At 41.3% G+C, this 17,859-nt stretch overlaps 1 protein-coding gene across 5 annotated transcripts in view; it reads right to left on the reverse strand.

Annotated features, from left to right (window-relative positions):
* Positions 1-7,891: 7,891 nt before the first annotated feature.
* The window catches only part of cobl (cordon-bleu WH2 repeat protein), a 100,043-nt gene continuing 90,075 nt past the window's right edge, over positions 7,892-17,859 (reverse strand). For all 5 annotated transcript variants that reach the window (XM_079895051.1, XM_079895050.1, XM_079895053.1 and 2 more), the window contains 6 exons: positions 17,151-17,430; positions 14,952-15,070; positions 12,461-14,226; positions 12,212-12,331; positions 10,542-10,808; positions 7,892-8,813 (listed from right to left, as the gene is read on the reverse strand). In XM_079895051.1, the coding sequence (XP_079751177.1) occupies positions 8,733-8,813; positions 10,542-10,808; positions 12,212-12,331; positions 12,461-14,226; positions 14,952-15,070; positions 17,151-17,430 (2,633 nt within the window). In that variant the 3' untranslated portion in view covers positions 7,892-8,732. The remainder of the gene's footprint in view (positions 8,814-10,541; positions 10,809-12,211; positions 12,332-12,460; positions 14,227-14,951; positions 15,071-17,150; positions 17,431-17,859) is intronic.

Consider the following 17,859-nt stretch of genomic DNA (forward strand, 5'->3'; position numbering starts at 1 on the left):
CTAGTTGATCTCACCCAGTCTGCAAAAACATTTACAGTGAGCTCACAGTCACATGGTCTGTCTCTGTATTGTTCTGCCTGTGTAGTTGAAGTAATACCGTCTAATATGTATTGAATGTAGCCTAAACCGAGGCTGAACCCTAGTATGCTGCTGTTCTTGAATTCATACAAGTTATTGCTTAGCTTCAAGTCTGTTTTTTTTTTCCTCCGGTCTCGACTTGGTCTCGACTTGGTCTTGACTTGGTCTGTCTTGGTCTTGTCTTGGTCTCGATACCCTTTGGTCTTGGTAGTGTCTTGGTCTCGGTTTAGGCGGTCTTGACTACAAGTCTACCTGTCAGTAGAGCGGGCCATTGCTATGAAGCTGTGCCCTAACTCCACTTGGCACAGTGAACCGTGCCTTCCCGGGGCAGTAAGTACTCGTCGAATTTAACCGGCAAGACTTACAAGGCCTCTGGGGAAGCCGCCTCTGCCATGCACACCATGGCTTTGCTGCAAGTCCATCAGGCCAAGGCACTGAAGGAACTGCACGAGGATGGTCACAACCCACAAGTTTTCCAGGAACTTGCCGCAACGGACCTCGCGCTTCGTGTGACGAAGGTCACCGCACGGTCAGTGGGTTGTGCGATGTTCACTCTGGTGGTCCAGGAACGCCATCTCTGGCTGTGTCTGGCTGACATGAGGGAGACCGACAAGCTCCGGTTCCTTAACTCCCCCGTGTTCCAGAATGACCTCTTCGGCGACAGGGTCGAGAACTTCGCCCAGCAGTTCTCAGCTGTACAAAAGCAGACTGAGGCCATCAAACACAACCTGCCTCCACCCCACCGCCCGCGGCCCCTCAGTCTGCTCGTCGCCGAAGGACAGCCTTCTGCGCCTGCCCTCGCTCCCGCGCCACTGCAGCAGCCTCCATCTAAACGGCGCCGTGGAGCCAGTCGCAGCCAGGCCCCCCGCCAGTCCAGGCCCCCGCCAAGAAAGGTGGCAAAGCCAAGAGCAAGCGGCCCTAGGACAGGCTACCCAGAGATGGACGGGACTGCTCTTTGAGTGACGGTGACCGCACCGCTCCCTCCCCCGGAAGAGGGCCGGGTGGAAAATCCTTTGTTTCCTTTTGTTTTTGTTCCGCCACTGGCCTCAAAACTAGCGGTACCCAAATTTTCAATTAATGAGCGGTTTCTTCCATCTCTGGGTCCGACGAGCTATCACGAGCTGTGCTCCCGGGAGAATGGTGACTCCACCCCCCCCCCCAGGTTCAGCTGATCTGGAGAGAGTTTGGAGAGGCTCAGGTAGACCTGTTCGCCTCCTCAGAGACCTCCCACTGCCAGCTGTTTTACTCTCTGACCGAGGGAACACTCGGCACGGATGCACTGGCACACAGCTGGCCCCGGGGTCTCTGCAAATATGCGTTTCTCCCAGTGAGCGTACTTGCGCAGACACTGTTCAAAGTCAGGGAGGACGAGGAGCAGGTCCTTCTGGTGGCTCCCTATTGGCCCACCTGGACCTGGTTCCCAGAACTCATGCTCCTTGTGACAGTCCCTCCCTGGCCCATTCCTCTGAGGAAGGACCCTCTGACGGACCTCGCGCTTTGTGTGACGAAGGTCAGCGCGCAGTCAGTGTGTCGTGCGATGTCCACTCTGGTGGTCCAAGAAAGCCATCTATGGCTGTGTCTGGCTGACATGAGGGAGAGGAAGGACCCTCTGACTCAGAGATGGGGCACCCTATCTCCCTATCCCTATCTTAGGTCACCTGATGGAGTTTTTCGGTTCCTTGCCACTGTTGCCTTTGGCTTGCTCAGTTGGGGATATTTGGGGATATTTAATTTAATTAATCAATCAACCATACTATTGATCAGCATTACCAAACATGGACGTTCCACTAGAAACAAACATTGATGTATTGTTTTAATTTAATACTGTGAAGCTGCTTTGATACAACCTACGTTGAGAAAAGCGCTATATAAATAAACTTGACTTGACTTGACCCTATGGCACCCGCGTCCGGACCTCTGGAGACCTCTGCTCCTTGGAAGGGACGTGGAGGTTCTAGGTGACTTACTCCCAGAGGTACTTAACACCATCCCTTCTGCACGATCGCCGCCTACGAGAAGTGCGTATGTCTTGAAGTGGAACCTGTTCATCTACTGGTGTTCTTCTTGCCGAGAGGACCCCCAAAGATGTTCGATAGGGTCCGTGCTTTCTTTCTTGCAGCAAGGGTTGGAGCGAAGGCTGTCTCCCTCCACCCTCCATCCCTCCAAGTACATGCTGCCGCTATTTCAGCACATCACGACCATATAGATGGCAAATCAGTAGGAAAGCATGACCTGGTTTGTCAGGTTCCTTAGGGGGGCGAGGCAGTTAAACCCTCCTCATCCCCCCTCCCCCCTCCATACCCTCTTAGGACCTTTCCCTGGTACTTTGAGCAATTCAGGATGCTCCCTTTGAGCCTTTGCAGTGAGCAGACTTAAAGCTTCTCTCCTTGAAGACTTTGCTGCTGATTGCCCTGTCCTCTATCAAGAGGGTAGGGGACCTTCAACCATTTTCGGTTGACAAATCGTGCCTAGAGTTCGGGCCGGGTGACAACCATGTTTTACTGAGACCCCGGCCTGGCTATGTGCCCAAGGTTCCTACCACTCCCTTCAGAGACCAGGTAGTGAACCTGCAAGCGCTGCCCCTGGAGGAGGCAGACCCAGCCCTGGCTTTGCTCTGTCCTGTTTGCGCTTTACATTTGTACATGGACAGAACTCAAACTCTCAGGACCTCAGACCAGCTCTTTGTCTGTTACGGAGGCCAGCAGAAGGGAAAGGCTGTCTCCAAGCAGAGGATGGCCCACTGGATAGAGAATGCTATCGCATTGGTTTACCAAGCTCAAGGCGTGCCCTGCCTGCTCAGGTTACATGCTCACTCCACGAGAGGCACTGCATCCTCCTGGGCGCTGGCATGTGGCGCCTTGCTAACAGATATCTGTAGAGCTGCAGGCTGAGCGACACCTAACACGTTAACGGGTAGAAGCACTGAGAGGCCCGGCTCTGTCGGCTTGCTGCACCCTACTGTGCTCCTTATTTCTCCAGAGTGAAAAACCTGTGAGTCCTCCAACACCCTCGGCCCGGACATGGCGGCCAATAATCTCACTGTATGGGTTATCACGGAACAAGAGTGACAGATACACTCTGTGTAAGCCCTCTCCTATCGTCCTTCCAGGCAAGAAGGGGTAGAAGCTTACACAGGGCGCTGGATGGGGCGCAGCAGCTGTGGCACTTTGGTAGGGATTCCCATTAGTCGGTCCGATGTACGTCGAGAGTGACCGACTGATAGGAACGTCTCGGTTACATATGGTAACCCTCGTTCCCACCGGGGCGGCCATCTTATCAGGCTTGGCTCCTCAGCAAAAAAACTGAAGTGCAATCGCACCATCTGCTCATTACATACCCGCGCTGTGTGGCTGAACAGCTGATGCAAATGATTGCACACCAATGTGCATTGGCTCGTTTAGTTTCACTCTAAGTAGATTGGCCTCTCTAGCGAGATTCCTATTAGTCGGTTCGACGTATGTCTCCATTCCCTCCTTCAGGGAACGAGGTTTATCATATTTAACTGAGACATTCTCTAGGATTTTAGCATCCACTCTTAAAAATGAAACTTTTGTCATCTGTGGTTTCATGAAGAAACTTTAACATCCATGGATCCTTTCCATTGAACTAGACACTCTTAGAAACAAAGGTTCCGAAAAGGTACAGTGATGCCATAAAATAAACATTTAGGTTCCCTAAAGAACATTTTATGGAATGGATATGTTCAATGTTAAAGGTCTTCATGGAACCATAGATTTAATTTCCAATCCAAGAACTGTTATTTTTAAGAGTGGATGCTAAAATGATAGAGAACTTAGTAGTCTCATATACAAAAACTTGACACAACAGATGGAAATCACAGATGTTTGTATTTTTATTTAGATTGTTCTTCACACCAAGGAAAACTGTTTTCAAAGGTACCACTATGTTAACTTTTTAAAGTTTAAAACTTAAATTAGTCAACACATCATTAATCCTTCTTCCAAAACGTGATTTTGTTTTACTCTGATTCACTATGCTAAGCCTTTTATAAGTATTTATAATTTAGACCTGTTGGGGCGGTTTTTACAGGAAATCACATACACTCACCTGTGCATGTCTCATCATATCCATAAATAAAGAAAAGTTGCTCTGGCTACTTTTATGAGTTTATGGTGTGGGAGTGGAATAGGTGAAGTTGTCACAACGAGCGAGTAAATCTCGATCCTCCAAGAAATCACTTTTTTTATTTTTTTTTATGTAGAACAGAGGAGAGTCTGCTGGCAAAAAGACAACATGACAGAGCTCGCAATAAAAGGAGAATCAACATTGGCTTGGCATTTCAAATGTACAAGTGACGTGGATATGGTGTTTTTATTGCTCAACAGGTGAGTAAGGTATTTTACTGAACAAATAAATTGCCATGTGTAACTCTCTAACAGAGTTCATTGTAAATCATTATCTATTACGAAGGTTCATATTAATCAGCACATGCAGTCACTAGCCGAAGCACAACCAAAACAATGTTCTTCCACAAAATGCCTGCAGTTTTGTTTTTCTTAACTGCTATAGGGCCAAAAGTTACATAGTGCACCTTTAAGAAATATTCAATGACAGATTCTTAAGGGAACCCAAAATGGCATCACTGTGAAACAACAACAACAAACGTATGAAACCTTTATTTTTAACCACACTTCTTTTCCTTCCATGTTGTTTATTCCCAAGATTTTTTTCAAGGCATCTATTTTACCTCCCAGTGAGCCCAGACACATACATCACACTTTTGGTGATAGCTCATTTGTATAAGATTGTATAAAAATCATCAAAAATCAGTCTGTGTCCTATTCAGTAACTTAACATGTTTAGTTACTTTACCAAATATACTTACAACCATTTCAATCTCTCAAAATGTCAAATAAACTCAGTCCTATGTGATTTCCATGCCAAATCTATACACGGTTTGTACACAGAACACCAGATTAGAATACCTGCTGATCCGCTTCCATAAATTATTGTAATGATGCGTATCTATCTTATGCATGTATATAACCAGTGACCTTTGATCTGATTTCTCCAGTTTGTTTTCCTTTACTAATGGCTGTCCTAGTTTGGAAGCAAACAGTCATTTTGCAGTTTCGTAACACATATCATAATGGCCACAAACGAGCCGGAATTCTGACCAACAGAGGGATTGTGGGAGGGGAAGAATTTACTGCCATCCGCCATAGAGGGGATTACCCCATCAAGACGAGGAGGAGCCTGCCCAGAGATAGACATCCCACAACCCTCAGAGCACATGGGTTCTGCCAAAATACGTAATAACATTAATATAGGAAAGAGAGGATGGTTTATGAAGCTGAAGGAGCCACGATGGTGCATTTCAACAGGGATCTCTTGTATATAAGGAACATTTTTGAAACCTTTTGCACCCATCAAACAGATTATACCCATCACCCAGTAACAAATTAGTGGGACTAAATTACAATTTGTCAGACATACAAATCATTCATCTTAAAACATTTCAAAACTTGCACCTTGGAACCTATTTCAAAATGTGCGTTCTCGAGCCACCAAACACCGTTGTCGTGCAAATGAACGTCCAGAACACATTAAAAGTTTTCAGTTAAAACGGTGTCGTGTAAGCGGTCACTAAGTTAATAACTAATGATCTTTGCAATGGAAGTGAATCAATCAAAAACTAACTTTAGTGGGACAATAACTTTATTCTAGAGCTGCTGTAGAGCCAAAACAATCTTTGTTACTTTAATTTCCTATAATCACTGTAAAGCTGCTTTGAAACAATCTATATTGTTAAAAGCGCTATATAAATGAAGGTGGCTTGACTTGACTAAAATGGCTAGATAACATGACACTCTTTTATGATACGGATTGAGCTAAACTGCAATTGATAATACTGGAGTCTGTCACGAGGTGACTGTCCATGTATAGCTTGTTAGAGTTCATAATTAATTCTAGTTACAAGAAACATACTTACTAGGAATTTTTTTGTGAGTCATGAGTGCTGATGCTGTCATCCATCTGAAGACTGATCTAACCATTGCCAGTAAATGCATCTCTACTTTTGGTAAAACCTCATAAGCATTGGTTTGGGAATGGCTTTTGATAGAGGTCTGTGTGGGCATTAAATTGAAGCTCTAACAGGAGAGTGTGACCTCTTCAAGCATGTGCTATCTAATTTTGAGACACCATACAAAAAAAAAACAATCAAAACCTTGCTAAACAGGTTTCGGGTTCCCTCGGGCTCAAATCAGGTAGCAGACCTCAGCCTAAGCAGACCTAAGCTGATTAAACTCAACTTTCTATGAAACATCTGGCTATCAGGTCTGAAATTATGTAAATTTGTTTGATTTTAGCCAAAGTGTTCACTTACAGCACTTAAAAATGTTGGAGACTCAATAGCACCATTGTCTTGCATGACAAGCCAGTTTTTTCCTGACAGCACATGAACCTTCAAAAAACATGTGCGTTTAAAATTTGTTATCCTATCTGCTGGCAATTTGTTTGACATATAAACCTAACATAACATACTGTAAAACATTTTGGGCCCTATTTTAACGATCTGAAACGCAACTATCAAACGCAAAATGCAAGTAACTTTGTGGGCGGATCTCTGGCGCTGTTGCTATTATACCGGTGGGATAAATGACTCTTGTGCCCGACGCAAATCTAAAATGGGTTGGTCTGAAGTAGCTGCATTACTCATAGGTGTGGTTTGGGCGTAACGTGAAATAAACCAATCAGAGCGTCATCTCACATTCCCTTTAAAAGCAGGCGCGCTTGTTCCATGGCAGATTGCTATTATAACGGTGGATTTGCCAGGCGCACGCCAGGAGAGGTTCACAGCCGAGGATACCGACGTTCTCGTCAAGGCCGTAAAAGACAGAGAAGTGACATTGTATGTGGATGGGAGAAACCCACCCAAATTAGCTTCAGTTAAACAGGCGTATAATAATTTTGGAAAATGTGTAAGCTAGATTTATGCCTATTTTTTCACATCTTCATGGACACCACAATGATTTCCCTTGTGTGGAATATTTTTCCTTGTAATTATGTATGGTTTGGAAAAATGGCAACTGCTGCGTCTGTGTAGAGAAGCAAAGTGTATGCGCGTTGTGCACACGCTACATTATAGCCAAGCATTCGCCCTTAAAATAGCATCTGAATAACGCGCCACTGGCTTTAGACTAGGTTTTTCCTGGTCTGTGGCGGATTTGTTTTCTGGAACGGCAAAATAGCACCAGGGAACGTTTGCGCTGGAACACGCCTCCTCTTTTCGCTGAACTGCCCCTGGGAGCGCAAGTTCATTCCCTAATTTACCGACGTGCGTCTGTGGAGGGAAAAGTCCGCTGTGCGTCGGGTGCAAAATAGGAATTATACATGCATTGGTGTACAAAGTCAATTGCGCTGGGTGCAAGATAGGGCCCATAAAGTTTTGTGATGGGTATCATGCTGTTTAAAGTGAAAACATGTAAATCAGCAAGAACACTGGTCACAGTGTGACCAGTCCAATCTTAAACTGGAATGAATATAAATTTATTTAGGAATATTTCAGAATTTTTACAATTTATTTCTTATTGAACTTGTTGTTTTGAGTCCTCTGTACTTGAGTTTGCAGCTTGGTGCTTTGTTTTTATTTTATTAAGCTTAAACGTTCAGCACTATGACAAACACTGCAAAAATACAAGCAATAACTATTGCATCTAGACTAAACAATAACATGAAGTTCACAGATTCCAGATAACATTATTAATCCATTTATGAAATTGTCTTCCTAGCATCTCTTTTAGTGTATGCATACAATTCGTCAATCCTCAAGCAATGTACAAGGAAAGAATGAATGAATCAACAGTTTATTGATGTACAAGTTTGATTCAGTTTGTGCTGCAATAAAAAAAAAAGGTACATTACAAAAGCATTATTTAAAAATCTCTTTCATTACACTAATGCTTTAGTGTCAGATTTGAAATGTACTATATTAGTATCATGTGTTTTCTTTTTTTTACAACCGTACAGGTCTCTCATATAATGATAAATAAGAACAACATAAAAAAAAACTTGTGTAAATATATTAAACAATTTACTCTAAATAAAGTAGTGTATGATTTACACAATGAAATAAATTAAAGCTGAAGTACCATGACAGCTCTACATCACAGTTGTTCAGCAGTTTGTTGAAAAGGTATTGATTACATTATGTCCAATCATACAGTATCTATAAGGCTTTAAAAATAATCTAAGTGTTTTCAAAATAATCAGTTTTACAAAAAGTGCATTAGTATTGGTCAAATATACGGCATGTGTATCTACAATGCTTTGAAAAACATTGTCAAGAGTGGTCCATTGTCAATAGTCCACTTTTCTAATAGAAATAGATAGTAGAATGGTCATTCCAGAATTCTCATTCTGTAAATATTTAAAAAATAGCAATAAAACATGTAAAGAAACACCTTTATAATATAAAAAAGCAGCATTAACAAAGAGCTTCAAATGTCAACATTACATGTCAGTAGCAGGACATAATCTGCCTGAAACTAAGCAAATTAGTATTGGCACGGATGTGAAGCAGCAAATCACTATGAATAACGAAGGCTGTGATGATTGTGTTAACATTTATGCTAATCCTAAAACACCAGATTTGGCGGTTCTTGAAACCCAAACGGTAATCCAGTGAAGGTTCAGTGTCCATAAGAAAGTGATGTTGCCTGAATGGTGCCAAGTCTCCCATTCACTTGTCGTCTTGTCTGTGTAACTGGGACCTGTAAAATTTAAAGTCTTAATTTGTCATATTTGTGTCATTTATTCAAGAGACAAATACTTTGTGTTGCCAAATATGTTGCCATTAGCCCCTTTTACACAAATTATCGTTTAGAGATCATGTGTTAACAGGACAAGGTGAATTAGTTTAGGCATTTTTCCAGTATGAGGTGATAACAATTAAATTACCGGTATGATACTATGTGTGAACAAAGAATAGGATTACCGGTATGAGCATGTACAGTATGAGGTAAGGTAAGAAGTTTGCTTTGGGCCAATCATAATGCTTTGTCAGAGCTGTTTATGCAGAGTTCCGCTGCTTTTAATTGTATTTCTATAGCCCTTTTCGGACGGGACTAGTTTAACATGGAGAGGTGGGGTAAAGTAATAATTACCAGAGCTTCTCTGTGATTTTAGTCCTGTCCGAATGTGTCATCTCAGTAATCACTACGGAGAATGTCAGTAAAGATTACGGCGACTTTTACCTTCAGTAAAAAGGTCCGGAAAAATTACCTCAGGTAATACTAATCCCATGCTAATAGACCTGCTGTAAATATGTACGTAAATATTTAGTCATTTCTTGTTTAAAAGTAGTTTTCCGCGTTTTTTCAAGTATGGAGACGCTTGAAAAAGTATTTAGTTGCGTTCTAGACGCTGGGAGAAGTCTGGCAAAACTCAGGTGTTTTCCACATACCATTCAGATCAGAAAGAAGAATCACTTGTTAGAGGCACGAAACATCTTTTAGTTTTAGGTAAGTGCCTATTTCCAACACAATCCAATCTGAAGTTAATTAATACATCGTTCGACCGGGCATAACTGTTAAATATATATAAATATAGGTTATATGTGTTTGCGCACGTGATATCAGGAAGCAACGTAATACACACATGATGACATGAGGGTGACGGCGATGCGCAAATCGAGTTGCCCCTCCCACCTCTGCTAGTTTTACTGAGATATCTTATCCTGTGCGAATTGGCCATTAATATTACAGACATCCTGTGGTAAAAATACATTACTCCATCTACCCTTGTAAAGTTAATCCCGTCCTAATAGGGCTTATGTAAACATGCGCTTGATGGACATCTGACCATTGAGCCGAGTCTTGCCTTCTTTTCCAATCATCAGCACTGCTCTGCAGTAGCTTTTGTGTACTATAGTAACAGCATTTTTTTTTTCAACAATTTAATTGTTACATTCTAGTATTTTTTAAAACACACTTTTATGTCTTTATATGTCTTTATTATCTTTATGTGCACCAAGGCTGCATTTATTTGATCAAAAATACAGTAAAAACACTAATATGAAATATTATAGAAATAAAAAAAATAAAAAAAGCAGCCATTTCGCCAGTCATCATTTTAATATACTGATTTTTTGCTCAGGAAACATTTCTAATTATTATCAATATTGAAAACAGGTGTGCTGCGTAATATTTTTATGGAAACCAATTTTTCAGGATGCTTTGATGAATGTGTATTTGAAATAGAAATCTTATATAACAAAAATGTCTTTACTGTCACTTTTAATCAAATTAGCAAATGTATAGCAAATATATTCCTCCACATGGTTTTTCAATAGTTAGCTAAAATGTATTTTTGTTTATCATAATTATTGTGATTTTCGTATCCTGTTGTGTTTTCTATAATTTTATGGAAGAATAGTAAAATACCAAATTTAGTAAATCTAACTCAAATCTCATAAGTGAGGCCAATAATGAGCCTCTTACCTTCCTAAGTCGTTGAGCCCCAGAGCCTGAGCGAATGGCATCCAGAAGAGCCTCTCGGGCCGCCTCTGGGTTTCCACCAGCAGGCAGCACTAGAGGGGGCTTGGCTGGAGCTGAAGGAGGAGGTGGTGGAGGACTGAAAGCTGGAGGTGGGGGTGGCACAAACGCAAGAGGAGAAGTGGGAGGAGGCGAGATAACATCTCTCTGGACTTTTCTGTCCTCCTCAACCTTCCTGAGCTGCTCCAACTCCTTAGCTGCTCCTGATTTGATCTAGAAGCACAACAATGACGTGATATTTATAGTTAACTGACAATCTCAACCAGGCTGCATGTAAATCAATTTCGTTTTTTGAAAAAACTTTATCAAACACGTTTCCCAAACAAACAGTCCACCCATCTCCCAACTGGTTCTAATGTTGCAGTACAGTGATTGGCGACCCCCAGAAATGTAATCTATAAAGCTGTCTAAAGCCCGGGACACACCAAGTCGACGAAGTTTTCTCAGTGTGTTACGCACCATCGGCAGAAATTGGTCCTTGTCTGCTTTTTTTCGGCCGATTTGACATGTTGAATCAGTGTCGGGCCATCTGTGAAGCAGGGAACTCTGATTGGCTGTTCAGCTTAGTGAATGAGTCAGTGGACGAAAATAATAGCAAAACAATGAGCAAAGAAGTCAAAACGGTACAGATAGAGGGCTGTTCTAATGTTACATCATCTTACCTGAGTGTTCCTTGGCGAATATTTCAATATTAACATGAGCGGAGTGAAATAAAGAAAGTGTTTAGCAGGATTGATATTCAAAACGGTAAGCACTCACTGCTTTGTTTATGGTTTGTGTATCTGCAGCGGCGGTTTCCCTTTTTGAATGACGAATATAGATGACTATCTCTGCAGAAATAGACAGTTGTCTCATTTACACGCAGGCGCAGAACATGCATTCTAGCTGACAGTCGGCAGTAGTTCTCTCGGTGTGTTCAAGTGCAGCTTTTCCCCCGACGCAGGCGACGCGAGGCAACAACACAGTCGGCTTTCATCAGCGCTAGTTCTTTGGCATCGGTTTGGTGTGTCCCGGGCTTAAGGCATGGTCATTTACCTTTGCGGACAAAATACCATTTTTCTGGACAAAATCATAGTAATCTTAACAGGAATCTGTACAATAAAAAATGTCGCCTGATGGACTTTTAGTGGAAGAGAAATTCAAATATTGAGATTGTTCGTCGTGTAAAGGTGTGGTAACATTTAAAGTTACATGTCAAAACTTTACGGTTGAAATTTTTTTTTTTATCTTAATAGGACAACAGAAAGCTGCTTAGTTTTAAAGTGAAATTTTGCTGATGTGTCCTCACTTTAATTGTGTAACACTAAGTCATGTAAAGGTATGGACATATTTACTGTTGCTTAGAAAAATTTAGAGGATGAAACCCAGCCATTCCAATAGGAATCAGCGCGGTCAGGAATTTTGTGTGATGCTGAAAAATTCTCACAAAAACTTCACATTGGGATAAAAATGGTAACCAAATTTGCCATGTTGACCAACAGAAGGCTTTTTAGTTTGAAAGTGACTTCTGTTTGAGCTGTATTTAGAGCATTGCTACACTATTGGCAATGGACCTTTTTGCCCATTACATTTTGCTTATGTGAGTGTGCCTTAAATCATACTAATATTTAGCTTACCTTCTTCAGTCTGGCAGAGTTGCTTGAAGCTCTTATTGCTGAAAAAAGTGCAGAACGCTCATTCTCTGCATCATTGTAAGATGGCTTCTTAACTGTGCAGCTGGTAGACATGTCAGATACCTGGACAATGTGAAAAGTAATACAATAATTTTATATTATACTATAATTAAATTATCTTTAAGAATCCTAGCATAATAGGATGTTCTAGAAAGCTGATAAACACACTTTCATGCTTGACTCATAGTTTACCTTTTTGAGGCGTTCAATGCCCTCTCCAGACTGAATGGACTCCATTAGAGAGCTATGGATAGAAGTTTCCTTTTGGACAGACTTAAAAATAACAGGCTTAAACTTCTTAACTGGTCCAAATATGTTACCCATGTCTGGTTCAGATGGAATCTCAGATTTGTATAACTCTGGCTTCTTTGTAAGTTGTGGATGTGTGGTGTCTGTTGGCGTCTTTCGAGCAGAGGATGTGTCTGGGAACTTATTGATTGATGTGGCTTCTTCAGAGGAAGATTCCATGTGTTTAATGTGAGCAGACACATGTGTTGAGGGCAGGATTTTGTTATTTAAGGGATGTGAGTCCAGAGATTTGAGAGAGTCTTCCCCATGCAGAGTGCCTTTTTCAATACTGCATTTACTCTCAGAACTTGCTGGTTTTTCTGCAACATGACTAGGGTAACTTTGCAGGCATTTAGGATGTCCAAAAGGAGGATTTTCAGTGGGTTTGAAAGTGTTAGTAGGTTTGTGTATGTTTGTAGGTCTAACTTCATTATTAAACAGATTGACAGGTTTTTTGACACCAACAATGGACTCTGATGACGCCTGCATGTTAACTACTTTAGTATTGGGAATGCTATTGTTTTTAGCAATGGCAGAAGCTACATATTGGCTGGAGGTTCTTCTGGAGGGTATAAGAAAAGAAATATCACGCCTTTCAGCTGTGAAAGAGTGATTCTCTGGAGGTTCTGGGAATGAAGGCTTACTTCCCACTACAGATATGGACTTCCTTTCCAATATAATGACCTCTTTGTGTGTTTCCTCAGGAGGTGTTTTCAGTGAAAGTTTAGAGACTCCAGACACAATCAAGGGTTTGAACACATCAGTATCTCTATTGTTTACTATGGGTCCTTGGTTGGTTGCAGTTGATTGTTCTTGCTTCTCTGCAGTGCTCCAAAAGGCTTTGGCTTTGTCCAATGGGGATTTTTCTGCATGAGTATCCACGTCGAGATTGCCGTTTTTTGGTGGGCCAGTGGAAATCTGTTTCCCTGTAACCATGTTGCCCTGTTCATCAATCTTAATGGCACCTAGGACTAGAGAGCCTGTAGGTTTGGTCTGGGACACAGCCGGTTTTGGAGGGATGACTGTGAAGGTTTTCATTCCAAATCGAGAGACCGAACTTTGGGTTATCTTACCCTGAGTTGTTTGGACTCTGTTAATAGGTACCCTGTTCTCATAAGCAGTCTCTGTTCTGAACTTTTGGACCATAGGTGCAGATTTTAGTCTCTCATCAGGAACCTTTTGAACGGTTTGAACAGCAGGACTCACAAAACTTTGAGGCTTCTGTGATACAATGTTTTTCTGACTCTTTAGTTCTTCGGTTTCAGCTTTACTCTTAGTCTCTGAGCAAAGGGCTGCCTTCTGTTCCATACTGTCTATGCGCTTAGCATCTTGTGATAACTTCTCATTGGATAGAGATGGACTTGTGGTTTTCTCAATAACTGTGAGTGTAGTCACTTCTGACTGCTTCTCTATGTCTTGAGATGGATTTCTGTGTTTCTCCTCTGTCAGGCAGGCATTGTTGTTTTTGTTTTGGATAGCTTCACATGGTGTACACGATTGGATGGTGATGTTTTGCGTGCTGCTCAACAATTCTGCCTCATACTCGCTCATGCTGAACCGGTCATCATCAAGAACATCATCAATGGTTGTAACTGGAATGTCCATGTCAACAATGGACACAGGTATTTCATCATCCACAAACACAGATGCTCCTCCAGAGTGATTAATGTCTAATATGCAGGAAAAACACAGTTAGTATATAAATTAGTAATTTATAGGGCAAACAGTGTTATTGGTATGGCCTTAACTAAACTGCCAGGAAACATGTTTACCTAAATTAATTCCTAGGAATTCACAGAATGAATAACTGAAAGAAGAAAATAGGAAGATTTTTTAAAGGATCATGAAACACTAAAGTAGATTAAGTAAATTTTAACCTTTTTTTGCAACATTTTTGTTTTAAAATTTTCATTGTGTCAACATCACAGAATAACTCACCAGTATCTCATAATTATTCATGAGACTTCAATGCAGAGTACAAATGTAAACAGCTGTGCATTCATTTGTGCATTAAATTATGGCTGTATATTGGTTCATTTTGTTGCATGTAATGGTGAATTGCAGCATGCATTTGTGGGAATCAACTCTACAAGAGTGAAAAAAGACACTGTTGTGTTGCCTGTATTCACCCTCCACTCCACAGCTTACCAAACTCAATGTTGTAGTATTTTTCAAAACTATGGTGAAAACTAACAGGGGGTATTTCATGACCCTTTAAAGCAGGGTTTCTCAAACTCGGTCCTGGAGGGCCACTGTCCTGCACAGTTTAGCTCCAACCCTGTTTGATCAGGGTTGGAGCTAAACTGTGCAGGACAGTGGCCCTCCAGGACAGAGTTTGAGAAACCCTGCTTTAAAGTATTAATGAGGAAGCACAGATTATCCATGAGTAATTTACCTGCCAGATTTGCATCTAGATTGGCCAGGGTGAGGTGTATCTGTGCAGTAATCTCTGGATCTTCTTCATATCCATTTTGTCTCTTGATTGACTGCTGTCCTCGCTGAATATTTCCACTACTGAGAAATCAATAAATCATCTCAGCTTTTTGTATATTTGTAACAAGCAACTAAAAGAAGTGAACAAATTTAGTAAAGCTGTCCCTAGTATCACGATACTCTTTAAGGTAATACTGCATTTTTGTATAATAATAATCATAACACATACAAGACATTACAGTATAAGATCTACAATATTAGATGTAGCTTTAGAGTTGTAACTCTTTATCCTGTGCTTATTCACATGAACACAAGCCTAAAAAAAATTGTGTTTTAACACCCTTGGAAATGGCTGATTTTACAGATGACGAGTGGAAAAACGAAGTCCTATAGTGAAGACAGAGCCGGAGCGAGGAGCTTGAGGTAAGGCTGCAGGCTCATACATCTGGAGTAGTCAGCACTTTCAGCTCCATAAAGCAAAGTTTTAAAAAGCCAGACTTCTCAGTCAGCCTTGGAGGAACACTGGCTGGCTGGAAAAGGATAAGCATGAGACTGGCTGAAATGTGGGAATGAATTGATGGTGGTAAACAGAGAGAATGAGAGAGATAAATCCTTTGCTCTGTCTCCACTCTAATTGGGAGAGCTTTTGATTCCTGTCCAGCGGAGAAATAAAAGTCTAATGAATGTATTGATCTTATGGAGTTCAAACAATGTGTGATCAGGTGTGGTGAATATGACTGTTTGTTGTTTAAATGTAAAATATCTAACAGTAATAAATAAATAAACTAATTGTTTCATGCTACTAATAAACACTTGCATTCTAGACTGGTTTGAATCTGGTTTGGAGCACCCACTTTTCTCATCGAATATCCTATTTCACTTGGAATAAGGGGAGCAAATTTCAATTAGAAAAATGGGTCAAAATTGCCATTTCATGTTGACTCTAAGGTGGTAGCTGGTTTTTGGAACATGGAACAATTGTTCAAACTACTTGTTGGCTAGTCCAAGCTGGTTTAGATGGTTGACCAGCCAAACTATAGTACCAGGAGGTAGAGTAGGGACATATCTACTAGGGGTGTGAATCTTTAGGCACCTCACAATCCGATCCGATTCCGATTCCGATTCTTGGAGTCACAATACGATTCCAAAACAATTTATATCAGAGGTTTTGTCAAGTCAGCTTAATCGCTTAAGTCATAACTGACTGTTTACATTAATTTTGCATCATAAAAGCATGTTGAGATGCAAGTGCATTTAACCACATACACGGGATTCGCAAATAGCCGCATACCGCGAGCGATCTTCACAAAGTGTACGCGAGTATTTGAAAGCAGCTGTCTGTCAGGTAGTGAGTTTCTTGTATTAAATATCTAGACCTGCTACATTCTAAATGCCATAAACGATGCCTTTGTAGAGAATTTTTAGGGGAAAATGCTGAAATACCAAATTGTAAGCGTAACATCAAGCATAGTTGTTCACCCTCCTGTGCAATGAAGCTCGCTATTGCCCTTGTAATTCACTTCAACCTTTTCGAACGTTATAGAAGATTAGTATATGTAAGGTTTGAGGGTTTGTGTGTGTGTGTCCATGTGAAATTGGAAGCAAGCAGAATTTGGCCATCATGAAGAGTGCCATCATGCATCTGTGGTTAAAAAGGAAACTCAGAATCGATTCTGAAAATTTGTTGAAACTCAGAATCATTTAAGAGAGAATCATGATGCATCGTAGAATAAATGTTTTTCTCCCACCCAAAATGTCTGCAGTGGTAGACCATCTTGGAGTAGCAAAAAACTGGATTTAGCTGAATTTTTAAGGGGAACGAATTACAGAGATTTTCATAAATACACATATAAAGACATTGTGTGATATTTGGTGCGCTAAACATATTAATTTTAAAACCACTGTTGATGTGTCTGTTCAGACCAAATTTATTTATGGAGAGGTGTTCTAATATCTTGTCAATCGAACTATGAAAATACTGGCCAACCATTTAGGCATTTTTGCTTTTCTATAAACGTCACCAACTGTCAAAGACTGGCATTGCAAAATCAGACCAATATTTTTTTAACCGAACATTCGTGTTGGTGTGAACAGGCATGTGCCAGAGGCTTTTGTTTGTTGCGGTGGTCTATAGCTAGAGTAAACGTGTACATGTGTATACCTTTTTCTGGAACCCCAGGTCGCACAGCCCTCATCGCTGTCACTGGAAGAGTCTTTGGACTTTGCAGGTAGAGCTGAGCCACTGTTTAGAGACATGATGTCCACAGGTGACATAGATTGTACCCTTTCAGAGGGAGAGACTAGGCCGGACTCTTCGGCCATGCCCTCTGATGCCGCATAGCCCTGGTCTGCAAAACTCTCACTGCTCGCCACGGACACCGTTTCCACTTCCTGCTCCGCCACCCTCTCTGACGAAGACTCGTGAGCTGAATGCTGCCAGGCTGAAAGGGAGATAAAATGTCACTGTCATAATGCAGAATTCCTCAAATCTGGTCCTGAATGGCCACTGCCCGGCAGAGTTAAACAAGCTAATCAAGACCTTCAGAGTTATTGGCTGTGCCCAAAAGCTGAAAAATGCCACCTCCACAGTTGGCATATGGAGGCAGGAAGGCAACAAGGCGTGTCTGAAACTAATGATCAAGACACATCCTGTCTACTGAGATACCTTCATCTGATTATGGCGTCTGAAATTTGCGGTTGGTAGTTAGTTTGTGTAAATGTATGTTTTTGACCAACTTCAAACAATTTCAACTTCAAGACAGTCATTTCTAGAGAGAATTAGTATTGTAGTAATTAAATATTTGTTGTCACCAAAACTCACTTTATTTTCTTTGATCATTAGATTGAAGCATCCAAAGCCTGTTCGAAAT

This window comes from Squalius cephalus (assembly GCF_949319135.1).
Source record: "Squalius cephalus genome assembly, chromosome: 15".
NCBI lineage: Eukaryota > Metazoa > Chordata > Actinopteri > Cypriniformes > Leuciscidae > Squalius > Squalius cephalus.